Here is a 14547-nt window from a genome sequence, read left to right as displayed (position 1 = left end):
TTTATTATATTATGCACAATATTTTAGAAATGATGGGAGCATAATTTCATCAAAATAAAAATATAACTAATTAAACATATTAATTAAAAAAACACCCAAGCCCCAAAAAGTTTTTGTATCAAATATGTTGCTATGATGAGTGTAGATACCATACTTACTTGCACCTAGACATAAAAAAAGATAAAACCATTAAAAAACACAATACAAAGGAATTCTTTTACATAATACACTAGTTGTGCTGCCTGTCTGAGACGGGTTGAAATCTAAGTAATCAACACAGACTTCAGTGTTAACATTCACAGTGCACCATCGATTGCACATGGAGTAATACAATGCATTACATTTGTCATTCCGACAGATGGCGCATCACAAACATTTTTAGTAATAAAATGTATTTCTATAAATATGATGAGCCATCTGTTGAAAAGACAAATGAAATATATATGTCTGTTATATGCCCTTGGTGATGGGATTTGTAAAAGCAGTGTTAACATTTGTGACAAATGCATTGCATTCTGTTACTACAACTATTTGTGTTGCACCATCTGTTGCAATGACAGAGCTATATGAACCAGAAAACACACAGACACATGTCCTTTTATTAAGGTGAATAACAGAATCAAATGTTCTGATAAATCATTCATGTAAATTGTTTTATGAAAATAATTTCAGGTTAAGCGACTCATTCCATATGACACACAGATCTAGTTAGATCTTTACAGTCTGTTAAATTTCTTTTTAATTACTAAACAAAAGGGCAAACATTACATTTGTAATACTACAAGTTTCACATTGAATCTGAATACATTTTACTAAGCTCTATAATTAGTTCATTAAATTTTGGATTAAGTAGGTTTTGCAAAAGGTCAGATCAGTGTAGAAGGGGCTACAGCCAGACCCCCGCAGCAGCACTGGGTGTAAGGCACAGACCTAGCATTGACAGGACATTAGTGCATTGCAGGACACAATTCATACAGGGTAAGTATTAAATCAAAGTATAAATGGGAAACCTGGAGAAAAACCCAGGCAGGCATTAAAAAATATAGAAATGCTACATTAACAGGGTCAAGCCAGAACTTCAATCTAAGACTCCATAGCAGGAAGGCAACATCAATAACAACTAATCCACACTTTTAGCTTCTCATCCTGTACTCCACAGTACTATAAGAGGCCGCTTGTATTGCACTTCTGAAATTTAAGTCCAGGGCCAATATTTAACAATGAAAGGCCATGCATGTATGTAGGTGAGGGCCTCAAAAACAATCCTACACCTCATGCTGGAGTGGCAGTGCAATAAGAACCGTAGCTACACCTTCCCCATCCAAAAACAGAAGCTCGGCAGTTGGTGTTTTATTTATCTTACTTGGTAAGACAACACAAAATGTACTATTGACTAAATACGAGTCATGTTAGCCTCTCATTGTCAAAAACTGGCCCAGGACTTACAGCAAATGAAGCAGTATATATATAGTAGTTGTTGGTTTGTGTGAGACCTATCAGTTGTCATAACAAGTCTCCAGTGGACATAAACCAGCTACTGTCTCGGTCAGTTTAATGGACACTACCTGGATTGACTCACAATCACCAGTTGCTTCTTTAAATTCTCTTTGTTATTGTGACCACCAGGTGGAGCACAGCTTAAACAATAGGCACAGGCACAAGACCAAGCACAAGACACAGTTTTATTCACGTGGGAAGCGCTTCTTCCTCTCTTCCCACAGTACAAAAAGCACCAATACAGCACACAGTACTTTCTTCTTTTCTCTTCTTTCTCTCTCTCGACTCTCTTCCATCTCCACTCCTCCTTCAAGCTTCATCCGCTTCCTCCAAACTTTGACTCTCTTAATGTAGTGAGGCAGCTTGTTTTATACAGCACCCAGAAATGCCCCAGGCATCCTGTGATCTCCTTCTGGGTGTACGTCTGGGTGTGGTGGCAGTCCTGCTGAGGAGGGCTCAGCCATTCCCCTTGCGCCCCCGATAATGCCACCAGTGACGTGCGGTGAAGTTCATGGCTGGTGAGGCACTGACTCTTTCAGAGTCAGAGTTACAAATATATGAACCCAAAAGACTAGCTTATTCACTATTGAATTGGAAGCATGCACATTGACTACTGGTTATGTTTCATATCTCATCAGCATTCTTTACATACACATAGGTAAGGTACATATTTGAAAGAACGTTACATTTATAGCAACGAGAGAGAGAGCGGAGAAAGCGCATTTGCTCTGTACACTATATTTGTTCTAAATTTGACGTTGCAATTTTACAATTCATACTCATTCAATACAAATGAAAATATAGAGTGGTGTACAAAAAAAAAAACGATTTCAATTTTGACCTTAATTGAAATATTTAGTTGTTTTTAAAAGCTTTTAATTCTGATGCTTTAATCAACTTTAATACAGACTGTTCAAGAAAAGGATAACAAGAAAAAAAAGAATATTTTATTTAAGTTCAAAATTTGGTTTTTAAATATTGGATTTTTTGTCTTAGTCTGATCCCATTTTTTTTATAAAATTCAATACCGTTTATGGTCTTACTTTTATTTGTAAATTAAGTCTATGTGCCTATCCTTCTCCATGAAAATCTCCATCACTTTCTTATAAAAGTCCTCATTTTCCTTTAGTTTTAAAAATCTTAATATTCCATTTTGGCAGTGTGGAATAATAAAAATCTGAATCAATGTATTAAATAAAAGTTGAACAAATAATCTTGGGCTGAGGGCTTTTAACCCAGTCCAAGGGAGGGGAAGAAGATTTGGGGACTACGCCTTAGTGCAATGAATATTTGGGTAAACAAGTCTAAAGAAAACGCCTTGGTGATTACTATCTGTGTGTATTTGAGTGTATAAAAATATATATAAGAAAGTGTATATGTATATTGTATTTGCAAGTATAAGAGTTCTGTGTGTTAAATTATATGAAATGCATTGAGATTGTGATGAAGGAAAGTTAAGGATATTAAGCATTAGAGCCTAATTATATAAAATAGCCATAAGATTAATAAAAGAAATAAATAAAGGGTGGATCAGCTTTCTAGGGACCGCACCCTGTCCTAGTTAGCAAAAGCAGAAGTTCATTCCACTTCTAAGGAAAGGCTACTTGTAAAGGTGCAAAAATGAGATAACTATGTGTACGTGCTTAGGAGGAAATAAAAGCCGGTTTGGAAAACCGCAAAGGGCCCCCTGTGACGTGGATGCTGTCAGTGAAAAAACTGTCAGCATTCTGCAGCGGGTCTCTGCTCACCAAGAAAGATCAAGAAATAATAAAAGAAGTTGTTTTGTTTGAATTTGTGTTTGTCTGCTGTTGTTTCGAACCTTCGACCACAGCAGTCAGTCAGAACAAAAAATAAAAATAAACAGACCGCTGCATTGCACTTGACTTTCTGATATCGCTAACTTATTGGTGCCCACAGCCTCTAAGTAGAAGAACAGCAGCAACAAGCACCTGTTGGGCTCACATGCTTCGCTGCGTTTTTATGTCCAATCAGCAAGACTAAATATGTCATTCACATTCATTAAAGATTTTGGCCAGACTGTGGAAAGTCAGGGCGTATAAGAAACGTGTCTGCAAACATATTGGAGACACACAGAGAGACAGCAACAGGCACACACCAACTGCATGCATCAACCCAGTGTGTGAGGGAGAGCGCAGTCCAAGGTGAGGCTCAGCTCGTCGCTGCTGCACCTCGCATTTCTCCCCTATATTTGATCAGGAAATGCGCAGATTTAGTTATTTTGACTTTAAAAATGATCAAAATTATTGGAATCATACAGAAAACAAATTTATAGCACAGAGCAGTGGACACATTTATTTTATGTTATCATAATTAGTTTTTTTTTTACTTTTCATGATGTCACCTGCCTCCTCTGACCGCACATCCCTGTTGGCCACGGGCCCCAGCAGTGTTGAGCTTCCATGCTCCAAACCCGTGGCACCATAGCAAGCCAGGGGGGCTGCCCTCTTTCGTCCTGGGGGAGGTATTGCCCTGTGCAAACTCCTTCCCTTAAGAAGGTACCCTGGCTCACCATTAAATTATCTTTGTGCCGCTTAGTTTGTGTATTAACAAGAATGATTTTTTAAAGAACTTACTTATTTTAGTGAACGTTGATGATACAGTGTATTTAGAAAGTATTCCGACCCCTTCACTTTTTTCACATTTTGTTATGTTGCAGCCTTTTGCTAAAAACATTTCAATTAATTTTTTCCCCACTTCAAGCAAAATTTAACACTCCAAAATGATGAAGTGAAAAAAGATTTTAGGAATCCTTGCCAACTTATTAAAAATAAAAAACTGAAGTATAACATTGACACAAGTGTTCAGACCATTTGCTATGACTTTAGGCTTCCATGCATCTCATTCTGTTGATCATTGTTGAGATGTTTCTGTACAGTAGAAGCTAACAATGTGCCTCAGAGAAAAAAACAAACAATGAGGTCAAAGAATTGCATGAAGAGTTTAGAGACAGGATTGTGTCAAGGCACATTCTTGTAGCACTGAAGGTTCTCAAGAACAGAGTGGCTTTCATAATTCTTAAATGGAAGACATCTGAAACAACCACAACTCTTTTCTGGATCTGGCCACTCTGCCAAACTGAGCAATTGAAGGGCCATTGTAAGACAGGTGACTAAGAACCTGGTGGTCACTCTGGCTGAGCTCCAGAGGACCCATGTGGAGATGGGAGAAACTTCCAGAGGGACAACCACCACTGCAACACACCATCCATCTAAGCTCTAAGTCAGAAAGGCCAGACAGAAACCTCTGTTCAGTAACAGTCACATGGAAGCCCACGTGGAGTTTGTAAACTGGCACCTAAACGGCTTACAGACTGTGAAAAACAAGATTATTTGCTCTGATGAAACCATGATTAGCATCATATCTGGAGAAAACAGGCACCACTCATCACCTGCACAGCACCATTTCAGTGGTGAAGCATGGCGGTGGCAGTATCAAGCAGTTTGGTTGTTTCGTAGCAGCAGGGACTGGGAGACTAGTTAGGGTTGGGGGAAAGTTGAACGTAGCAAAGTACAGAGTTATCCTTAAAGAGAACCTGCTCGAGAACACTCTGGACCTCAGACTAGGCCAAAAGATCACCTTCAAAGTACAGACAACACAAGAGTACCTTAGAGACATTCTGGGAATGTTCTTGAGAGGCCAAGCCAGAGCTCAGACTTGAACCCAATCAAACATCTCTAGACATACCTAGAAAAATGCAGTACACGGACAGTCTCAATCCAGCCGGACAGAGCTGCAGGGAAGAATGGCATGAAATCTGTAAATCCAGGTAGGTGAAGCTTGTTACGTCAAACCCAAGAAAACTCCAGGCTGTAATCACTGCCAAAGGCGTTTCAACAAAGTACTGAGGAAAGGGTCTGGAAATGTGTGTCAATATGCTATTTCAGTTTTTTTATTTTTAATAAGTCCATAAATATTTCAACAATCCAATTTTTGATTTGTTATTCTGGGGTATTGAGTGTTGTGTGTTGTGGGGAAAAAGTAAACTGAAAAAATTTTAGCACAATTCTGCAATATAGGAAAATGTTCAGGAAGTGAAGGGGTCAGAATACTTTCAAAATCCACTATATGTAGAGGAACTGTGACCCCCCCCCTGCAACTCTGCGTGACAGAGTAGATACAGTAGGTCAACTTGAATCTTTATAATAAGAGCACTTGCTTAATAACATGAGATTGCGATCTGGAAGGTGCAACCACTTGATCAAAACATGGCTGCAAGTACAATTAGCATCTATTGCTGTGGAAGCTAGCAGGGAAGATGAGTGGCAACAATAACTATTAAGACAAGAGAGTGTATCCTTATGCAATGATTACTGGATGAATATCTCCGGCAATCCAAATGGACTGACATTAAATAGTTACTCCTTTTGCATGATCTAAACAAAAGCTGCCAGTGGCAGGAGCCAGTACTTCACAGACATCACAAAGATTTTTGAAACAGGCTCATTGTTGTTTTTGGGACACCATTTTGACAATATTTTGTTAATTTTTCGAGGTTTTTACTTCAAGTAGTTTTTATCTAACAACTATTGTTATGACCTTATACAGGGGTCCTCAATCACAGTCCTGAAGGGCCGCAGTGGCTGCAGGTTTTTGTTCTAACCCGGTTGCTTAATTAAAAAGAAATTCTTGCCAATGATTCAATTTCATGGCTTGTTAGTGCCTTAACTCTGCTATGTCAGATAATTCTCATATCCTAGATTTTCTTCCCCTTTCTAAGGCTGTCATCCAAATGATTTGAAGGCTAAAATGGATGAGTAATTCTTCACTTTTTTCTCTTCACTTTCCTTCCAAGTATTTAATTAAACCCAATAGTGCATAATAAATACACACGGGTGTAAATGGAAACAAGCTAAATGGAGAACTGCTGGTCTCTTTTGTCATTTGCATGTTATTACTAATAAGGAGCAATTAACACTAGAATTACCAGAGCCTACAAAAAACTCGTAGATCCGGCCCACCTTAAATCGCTTCTTAAAACCGTTCTCACCTCTCCGCCAGCGTCTTTTGTCATCTAAATGTACTGATAAAGACATGCTGCCAGCAGCCGGCTATTCCATCCCCCCAAAATCCCTAAACGACTTAGAACGTAAACGAGCTTTTCCCAGCTCATGCCTTGATTGATTATCTGGGAGTGAAGTGGAGTTTTAGAGTAGAAATAATAGATTGTTATTTGGAACACACGCATTTCATATGTGTTGCATTTCTACAGTAATCTGTGTAAACACATTGTTAAAACAGAAACGTTTTATATATTCTAGTTGCAAATGACAAAATGTAGGCATAAACTATATAATGTATGAAGCCTGAAGTCCAAATATCAAAGAAACACTTTCACAAAAGGTACAAAAAAAAAGCCACCACCAAAAAACGCTGCCTTAGTGTGTGACATTGACATGCATTATCTATCACTGCTTCTGTGGCGCAACAGTATCAGTCGCTGACTGGGAATCAGAAGGTCATGAGTTCGATCCTGCACAACTCCCTTTTGAGAAGTGTTCTTATTTTCACTATTTTAGAATAAAAAGATACACTTGATTTCAGTCTGTAACAGCCGGTGTAATTTATATTTGTAAAGGTTAGCTTTATTTTTTTTTTTAAATTCACTTTTCATTGTCTCAGTCGCGTTCAGGATCCTTCCCTACTGCCCCCCACCTGACACTGCTGTTTTCACATAAAGACGCTCTATAGTTCTGCAGTGTATCACGATACATACAACCACGTGTTTTTTTCCCCCAATATTGCCAGTCCCCACGTGTTCCTGTATGCTGTTTCTTTTGTACTCCAGGACATGCAGAGGAAAGCATAGTAAAGAGCAGTAACTTCAGCGCTATATGCAATCATCAGACACTCCCCATCTGACACTGCTGTTTTCACATAAAGACGTGCTAAAGCTCTGCAGTGTTCTTGTGACTGCATTGTCGTACCAATGCTTGCGAACTGAAGTGTCTGCATGCACTTTTCGTGGCATTACACGTGTATTTTTTGAGTATACCCATGTAGCTCAAACACAGGAACATATGTTGATGTAAAAGTATAACAAAACAAGTGCACTTTTATTCAAGACTATAACTGAAGAAAAAAGAAAGAAAGTTATAGTAGGCAGTTGATATGACAGCTTGCGTGGTGGAATGCTAAGAACTGCTGATTTCCATTCCGTGCTATATAACTGTTAACATTTGAATCTGATGATTGCATATAGCGTTGTCTTATTCAGTGTGTGCAAGAACATGCAGGTGGCCAGTTGCTGAGTGCTACAACGCACATTTTAAAAAAAGAAAGAGACAAATATATGTGACGTTTTGAAGAAATCATTTTATGATGCGAATAGTACCAATCAGAAAACATCGTCGAAGTAATGCAATATTATTTGAAAACGAACAGCGTCAGATCGGGTGTGAAGTTATACTGGCGCTGTTTGAGTCAGAGCAGAAGCTGAATAAGCTGAAAAAGCTCCTGTTCTGACTCTAAGTAAAAAAGCATGAATTAATCAACAGAAATAACCGCGATTGACATTTTAAAGTTAACGATTTACAGTGCATACCAATTTATAAATTTAATATCCGTTTGAGGAAAAAAAAAAACACTTTCTTCAAAGCTGGGAATCGAACTCACGTCTCTGTAGCACGGTAGGGAAGCTGTGCTCCAAGTCAGCAAATCGTAGCGTTAAGCCACAGAAGCTGTTGTAGTAGCCTTGAACCTTTTGTGAAAGTGTTTATTTGATGTTTGGACTTCAGGCTTCACAGATTCTATAGTTTATGCCTACATTTTGTAACATTTATTACTAAAATATGAAAAAGTTTCTGTTTTAGCCATGTGTTTACACAGATTACTGTAGAAACGGAACACGCATGAAATGCATGTATTCCAAATAGCGATCTATTATTTCCATTCTAAAACTCCAGCAGTTCAGTCACTCCCAGATAATCAAACAAGGCATGAGCCGGGAAAACTTAGTGAACGTTCTGCGATGGTGGGGGATGGAATAGCCGGCTGCTCGCTGCTCCTCTTAATCGGCACATTTAGAAGACAAAAGAGAGGTGAGAACGGTTTTAAGGTGGGCCGGATCTACGAGTTTTTTCGTAGACTCTGGTAATTCTAGTGTTAAAAACCAAGACTACAGCTGTTTAAGACTAAAATAAGCAATAAGGGTTCAAAATCTTAACCAGCGAGACAACTAAAGTGAAACAGAAGTGTTACTTGAGCAATGAGCGCTTCTTATTAAGGAATTGGGTTGGAGCAAAAACTTGCAGCCACTGTGACCCTCCAGGACTGTGATTGAGGACCCCTGCCTTATAGTATAAAGTACCAATCAGGTTTTAGAAATAGAAAACCCTAAGGTTCACTTCTAAAATTTCATCTGCCCATTTTCTGAACCCATTGTCTTCAACAAAGGGCTATGGAGAGGCCGGAGCCTATTCCTGTAGCATTAGGCACAGAGCCTGGCACACCAGTCCTGTTTAGAGATGGCGATCTACCTGCCTGATAAGCCAAAACATTATGAGTACTCCCATATGAAGCAACCAACGTCAACTATCTTGTGACAGTAGAGCATGCCAAGGTAAATGATATCTTAGATGATAACCTGACATTTGGTACTCATGGTCAAAATATTGAATGCAAAACATATGGGAAAGTGTAAAGACCTGAGTGACTTTGATAAGGGCCAAATCATTATGGCCTGACCATTGGATCAGAGCATTTCCAAAATGGCTAGTGGGGTGGTCATGGTCAGCTGACAATACCCGAGTAGGTGATTCAAGGAGGGAAAAGCCACAAACCTCTGACAGGTTGTTGGTGGTCAAGATTTAAAGAGAGGTCAACAGAGGCTATCCCATCTTGCACAAACAGAACTGCTACCGTGGCAGAACTTGCCGATAATTTTGATGATGGTCACGGGGGTAACATGTCGAACACACAGTGCATCGAACCATGCTGCGTATGGAACTGCATAGTCGCAGGCCATTTTGAGTTCCCATGCTAACCACTATTAAAAATGCCTACAATAGGCAATGGAACTGGATCATAGATCAATAGGAGAAGATTGCATGATCTGATGAATTCAGTTTTCTGTTGCATCTTGTCAACAGCCTGGTGTGTGTGCATTGTTTACTTCGGGAAGAGATGACACCAGAATGCACTATGGGACAAAGACAATTGGGTGGAGAAAGTGTGAGACTTTGGGCAATGTTCTGCTGTGAAAGCCCATGTCCAGGCATTCGTGTTGATGTCAATTTGACAGGTACCACCTCCCAAAACATAGTTGCAAGATCAGGTACACTGCTCCAACAGTATTGCCCAAAGGAAGTGGCATCTTTCAGCAGAATAATATGCCCTGCCACCCTGAACAAATTGTTTGGGAATGGTTTGAGGACTGCGGTGGGTTGGCACCCTGCCCGGGATTGGTTCCTGCCTTGTGCCCTGTGTTGGCTGGGATTGGCTCCAGCAGACCCCCGTGACCCTGTGTTCGGATTCAGCGGGTTGGAAAATGGATGGATGGATGGATGGTTTGAGGAACATGATGAAGAATTAAAGGTGTTGCTCTGGGCTCCAAATTCCCCAGACCTGCATCTGTGGGATGTGTTGGAACAACAAAGTCCAATCTGTGGTGGCTCCATCTCATAGCTTACAGGAGTTAGAGGATATGCTGCTCTGGTGCCAGATGCCACAGGTCTTGTAGAAGTGTTCAGAGGTCTTGTAGAGTTCATGCCTTGGTGGGTTGCAGCTGTATTCGCTGCAGGCTGAGGAGCAGCGGCAAATTAAGCAGATGGCCATAATGTTTTGGCTCATCAGTATGTTAGAGAAGGAGAAACAGACTTGTTGACAGTGGCTTGGTTTCAACAAGTGATGTCTGGTACTCTGAGGCAATCATTTAAATATTAAGAGTACAGACTCTATTTTAAAACAGGTGGTTAATTTCACAATTTCCAAATCTGCATGATCATTGAGGCTTTAAATGTAGTTATGGAAGACCAAGAAAATTTGGAAGGATTAAGAGGAAGCTATTGAATGCCATGTCCATTAGGGATTCAACAGAAAGCTTTATGTGGCAAGCTGGGCAGGGTGTGAATGAGTGCCCTGATAAGAAAAGGCCAACAACTCCTTTCTTCCTTGTAGTTTACTAGTAGCTGGGTCACAGCACACTCTTTCACTAGTACAGATGAGTTGATGTGATTTGCCTGAATGTTCTTCCTGTGAAAGGCAAGTCATTTTAATGGCTGATCAACAGCAGCTCCTGCGGCTGGCCAGGGCATCTCATGTAGTTGGGTACATCAAAATCTAATGGGCATCTCATGTAGTTGGGTACATCAAAATCTAATGGGCATCTCATGTAGTTGGGTACATCAAAATCTAATTATAAAGATCAGACCTGGGAGGTCACACAACTCCTTTCAAACTCTGATCACATTTGCTGGCAGCACAATTATGCTCCATAGTCTCAAAAACTTTTGACGTAACACTTATCACCCACATGACAGAAGTAATCCTCATATAAAAGAAGATGTGCAGAGGATCACTAAAGGGACATACTAAGTTATCTGGACAGTCATGGTGTCTTTCATTGCTCAAAAGTCACTAAGTATTTAAAATATGTTTTTAAAACTGCTCTATAGGTATTTTTATTCCAAGCCACATTTAGTTGGAAGACTCCTTTTAAAGGCCTAACATTTCAAAAATACAGAACAACCTTTTTCCTCTTTAAACATTACAATGATGCCATTCTGAAAATGGCAGGGAACAATAAACAAATACTCAAAAAGAAGTTTAAACAGTTTAAACATTTTTTAAGCAGAATTTTGTTTTCTACAGATTTCATTCACATTTTTTCTAAAGGGAACTTTAGGGAAAAAACAGAAATTGTAAAATATAAATTCTTGCGAGACACTTAGTGTTACAAACATGTAAAGCAAGTGTCAAATATGATCACAACTGGTTAATCAATTTAAAGATTAGATGCACCAGATTATGTATGACTTACCTGAAAGGCATCACACAAATGACAAGGGCCAAAAATAACAACGATTGATGAGACCAGATCAATGATTTCTCTGTAAAGATGAGAAAAAAAGTACTTATTACATGAGCAGAATAACGCATGCCCTTGATTACTGGCAGTGGAGTTATTTCGGACAAAGTAGGGAGGCTCTGCTGCTTAGGTGACATGCTGAGGAGCACTTATTGAAATCAAATTAAGAAATATTTCTGATAAAAATAAAACAAAAAACCAAGGTAATTTATCACATACGGGTCAGTCGTGAAGATGTAAGCAATCTTGTTCTTCAGAGCTAGAACCACTGACATCACCAGAATTGCTAGGACTCCTAGACGTAAAGAGATCAATGTCATTTTGTGTCTCCCTTATTAAGGCACTGAAGGATCCAAATACACAGAGCAGTGACATCTTTGCATTAAGGGCAAGTGGGGCATTGCTCTGCTCAATCTTCCAGGAGATGGCAATATTGTACAAAGATTCAAATAAATAGTAAAGTCACCTTGATAACTTTACATATTATTAAAACATTTATACTTAGTCATCATAATCAATTTTTATCACTTTTCAATGATGTGCTCAGTGCAGTTTCTTGTATAAAAAATAATTCTTTCTGAAGTATGTGAAATTTTCTTTGTGCCTTTCAATCCTGCAATGTGGAGCCTGCACTGATTAGTCATTCCTTTAGGCTTGAAGGCCTTTCAAGAGATGCATTGGTCAATTCTTGTAACATAGGTTATAGTGTGCAGGAACTTGTACATCTTGGAGTAGTTGCCATCAATAGTATGAATAACATTGATTACTTAGGTATAATATAATTAAGCACTTTGCCCACTGAACAAAATCTGGAAATTTATGAATATTCATTTACCAGTCTTCTGTCAGTTTTGAGTATTGGATTTTGATGTTGAGATATCTTTGAATACTGTCCTTTGGTGGCTGTACTGTATGACAAAATAATATGTTTATAAATCTTTATTTTGTGAGCCTCTGTTATGGTATTATTTGGCTGACAGTTTGCTGATATGGTGCTCAAAGCTTAAAATATTGTAAAACACAACTGTCCAGCTACTGCTGCCACTCCAATCCTCCATAGCTCCTTCCCTGCAGCTCCAATTACCTTTTTTTGGCTGTGTCTGAACATCTGTACATTCACGCCTCTGGATTCACTTCACACGACTCATGTGGAGACAAAGACAATGCCATTTGCACTCACTTATTCCAACTCTGTGAGCCAATTCAAGACAGGATCCTTTACCAGCAGCCACATGCCCAGACCATTAAGTGTAAGCAGAGTTCTGCTGTTTAAGTGTTTGAGCTCTATCTCTCTCTGTATGCTTAGATGACGTTGTGATGATTAGAGATGAGTGATCTTTGTTTCACATATAGCTTTTCAAAATTATCCCTAAAAATTAATTTTCTATGTGATTTTGCAATTATAAAATGCAAACCTCACTACAATTAAGTTTTCTTGGGTGTTGAAACTAAGAAATATTACCCCATAAGGGTTTTTCTTGGCTGAAACAGCTGTCTCCTCCAACCCCTTCCTGATCCTCAATAGCTCCTTTCTTGCAGCTCCTTCTGCCTCATACATGGACAGACTGATTATTCACGCTGCAGGTTCCTACTAGCAGTGCTCATTTGGAGTTAGGGGCAACACTATATGTGCTAGTTGATTATCCAGGCTAGTTGATTATAGAAGCAACTTTGAAGTGCTTGCAGATAAGTGCCATCCCACTCTTTCTAGGCTCTGTACCAGTCCCCATTCTTTTGCACATGGAGAGAAAGCCTACAGATGCAATGAAATGTAGGTGCTACAGAAATGAAATTCAATGGTCATGAAACCGCATTTACTTCACTCTTTTTTATTTTTTTGCAAAGCGAAACTCAAATATTTGCTGCGAAATCATTTTGCTTATCACTACTGAAGGATAGTTAGCTTTCAAGTCCATCTTTGCACTAATTTTCCGACCAATCACCAGCAAATGATTCAGTGCTTGTTGGATATACCCTTTTTGTACTTGCCTGTGCACATCACAGCAACCTTGCATGTTTTCTTAGCCTGCTCAGTGTTTCCTGCCCCCAGAGCATTGCCAACTCGCACATTCACTGCAACCCCATAGCCAAGTGGGAACTGAAAAACAAGGACATAAAAGATTGCAGCCAAGGCCATATCCATATCCATATTACTAACCGAGAATGGTAAACCGGATGGACGCAGGGACATCCGGCCATGGGCCGTGGACGCAAAAGACGTACTGCGCAAGCGCCCCCACAAAACCCCCCTTCCAAGCAACGGAAACCGGATGCAAAGCAACGTAAAATAAGAAATGAGGCGCCAATAGCACACAGAAAAAAGGAGTCAGACGCCGGCGCCGCACGAAGCCCATGGCACACGAAACGGAACACACACAAAGAAGAGAATTGAGACCCACGACACACAAAGCCCCCCTCCAGTAACTGAAATAAGAAATGAGGCGATGCGCCCCTAAAACACCAAAAAGAAAGGAGTCAGGCGCAAGCGCCACATAGCACACGAAACGGTACGCACACAAAGAAGAGGATTCAGACCCACGACACACAAACACCCCCTCCACTAACAGAGATAAAATAAAGTGAGGCAACGCCCCCTAGCACACAAAAAAAAAAGAAGCCAAACAAAGCCCCATTACTGAACGAACCGTCCGTATTAAACATACGTCATCTGAACACATTCAAATTATGCAGCATAGGTGGATCTCATTACACTGATGCACTATTAACCGTTTAACCACAGAAAAGGCTCCATATTAACAGTGAGTGCGATCCTCCTTATTACTTATCCATATTTCTAACGCTGAAGAACAAACAAGTCATGAATTCACGATCATGGGTACAAAACGATACGGCTCGAGTGACGGGACCAAACACACAAACCCGCATGAAAAAAAACAATACACGTCGGCGCCTACAACGCGCTTCTGAAACCCCGGAAGAAAAAATATCTTGGCTACAAAAACGCAAAGCTCAACTAACACATTAACAGAAACGAGCGCAGATGG

At 39.7% G+C, this 14547-nt stretch overlaps 2 protein-coding genes across 2 annotated transcripts in view; one reads left to right on the top strand and one right to left on the bottom strand.

Annotated features, from left to right (window-relative positions):
* The window catches only part of nxn (nucleoredoxin), a 337134-nt gene that overhangs the window by 30996 nt on the left and 291591 nt on the right, over positions 1 to 14547 (top strand). The window lies entirely within an intron of this gene.
* Positions 1 to 14547, bottom strand: part of LOC114655548 (multidrug and toxin extrusion protein 1-like) — a 276585-nt gene that overhangs the window by 193781 nt on the left and 68257 nt on the right. The window contains exons 11-13 of the mRNA XM_051930853.1: positions 13532 to 13640; positions 11762 to 11837; positions 11495 to 11564 (exon numbers count right to left, since the gene is read on the bottom strand). Coding sequence (XP_051786813.1) covers positions 11495 to 11564; positions 11762 to 11837; positions 13532 to 13640 — 255 coding nt within the window. The remainder of the gene's footprint in view (positions 1 to 11494; positions 11565 to 11761; positions 11838 to 13531; positions 13641 to 14547) is intronic.

This window comes from Erpetoichthys calabaricus, chromosome 8, assembly GCF_900747795.2.
Source record: "Erpetoichthys calabaricus chromosome 8, fErpCal1.3, whole genome shotgun sequence".
Lineage (NCBI taxonomy): Eukaryota > Metazoa > Chordata > Cladistia > Polypteriformes > Polypteridae > Erpetoichthys > Erpetoichthys calabaricus.
This window is presented reverse-complemented; position numbering and strand designations above follow the sequence as displayed.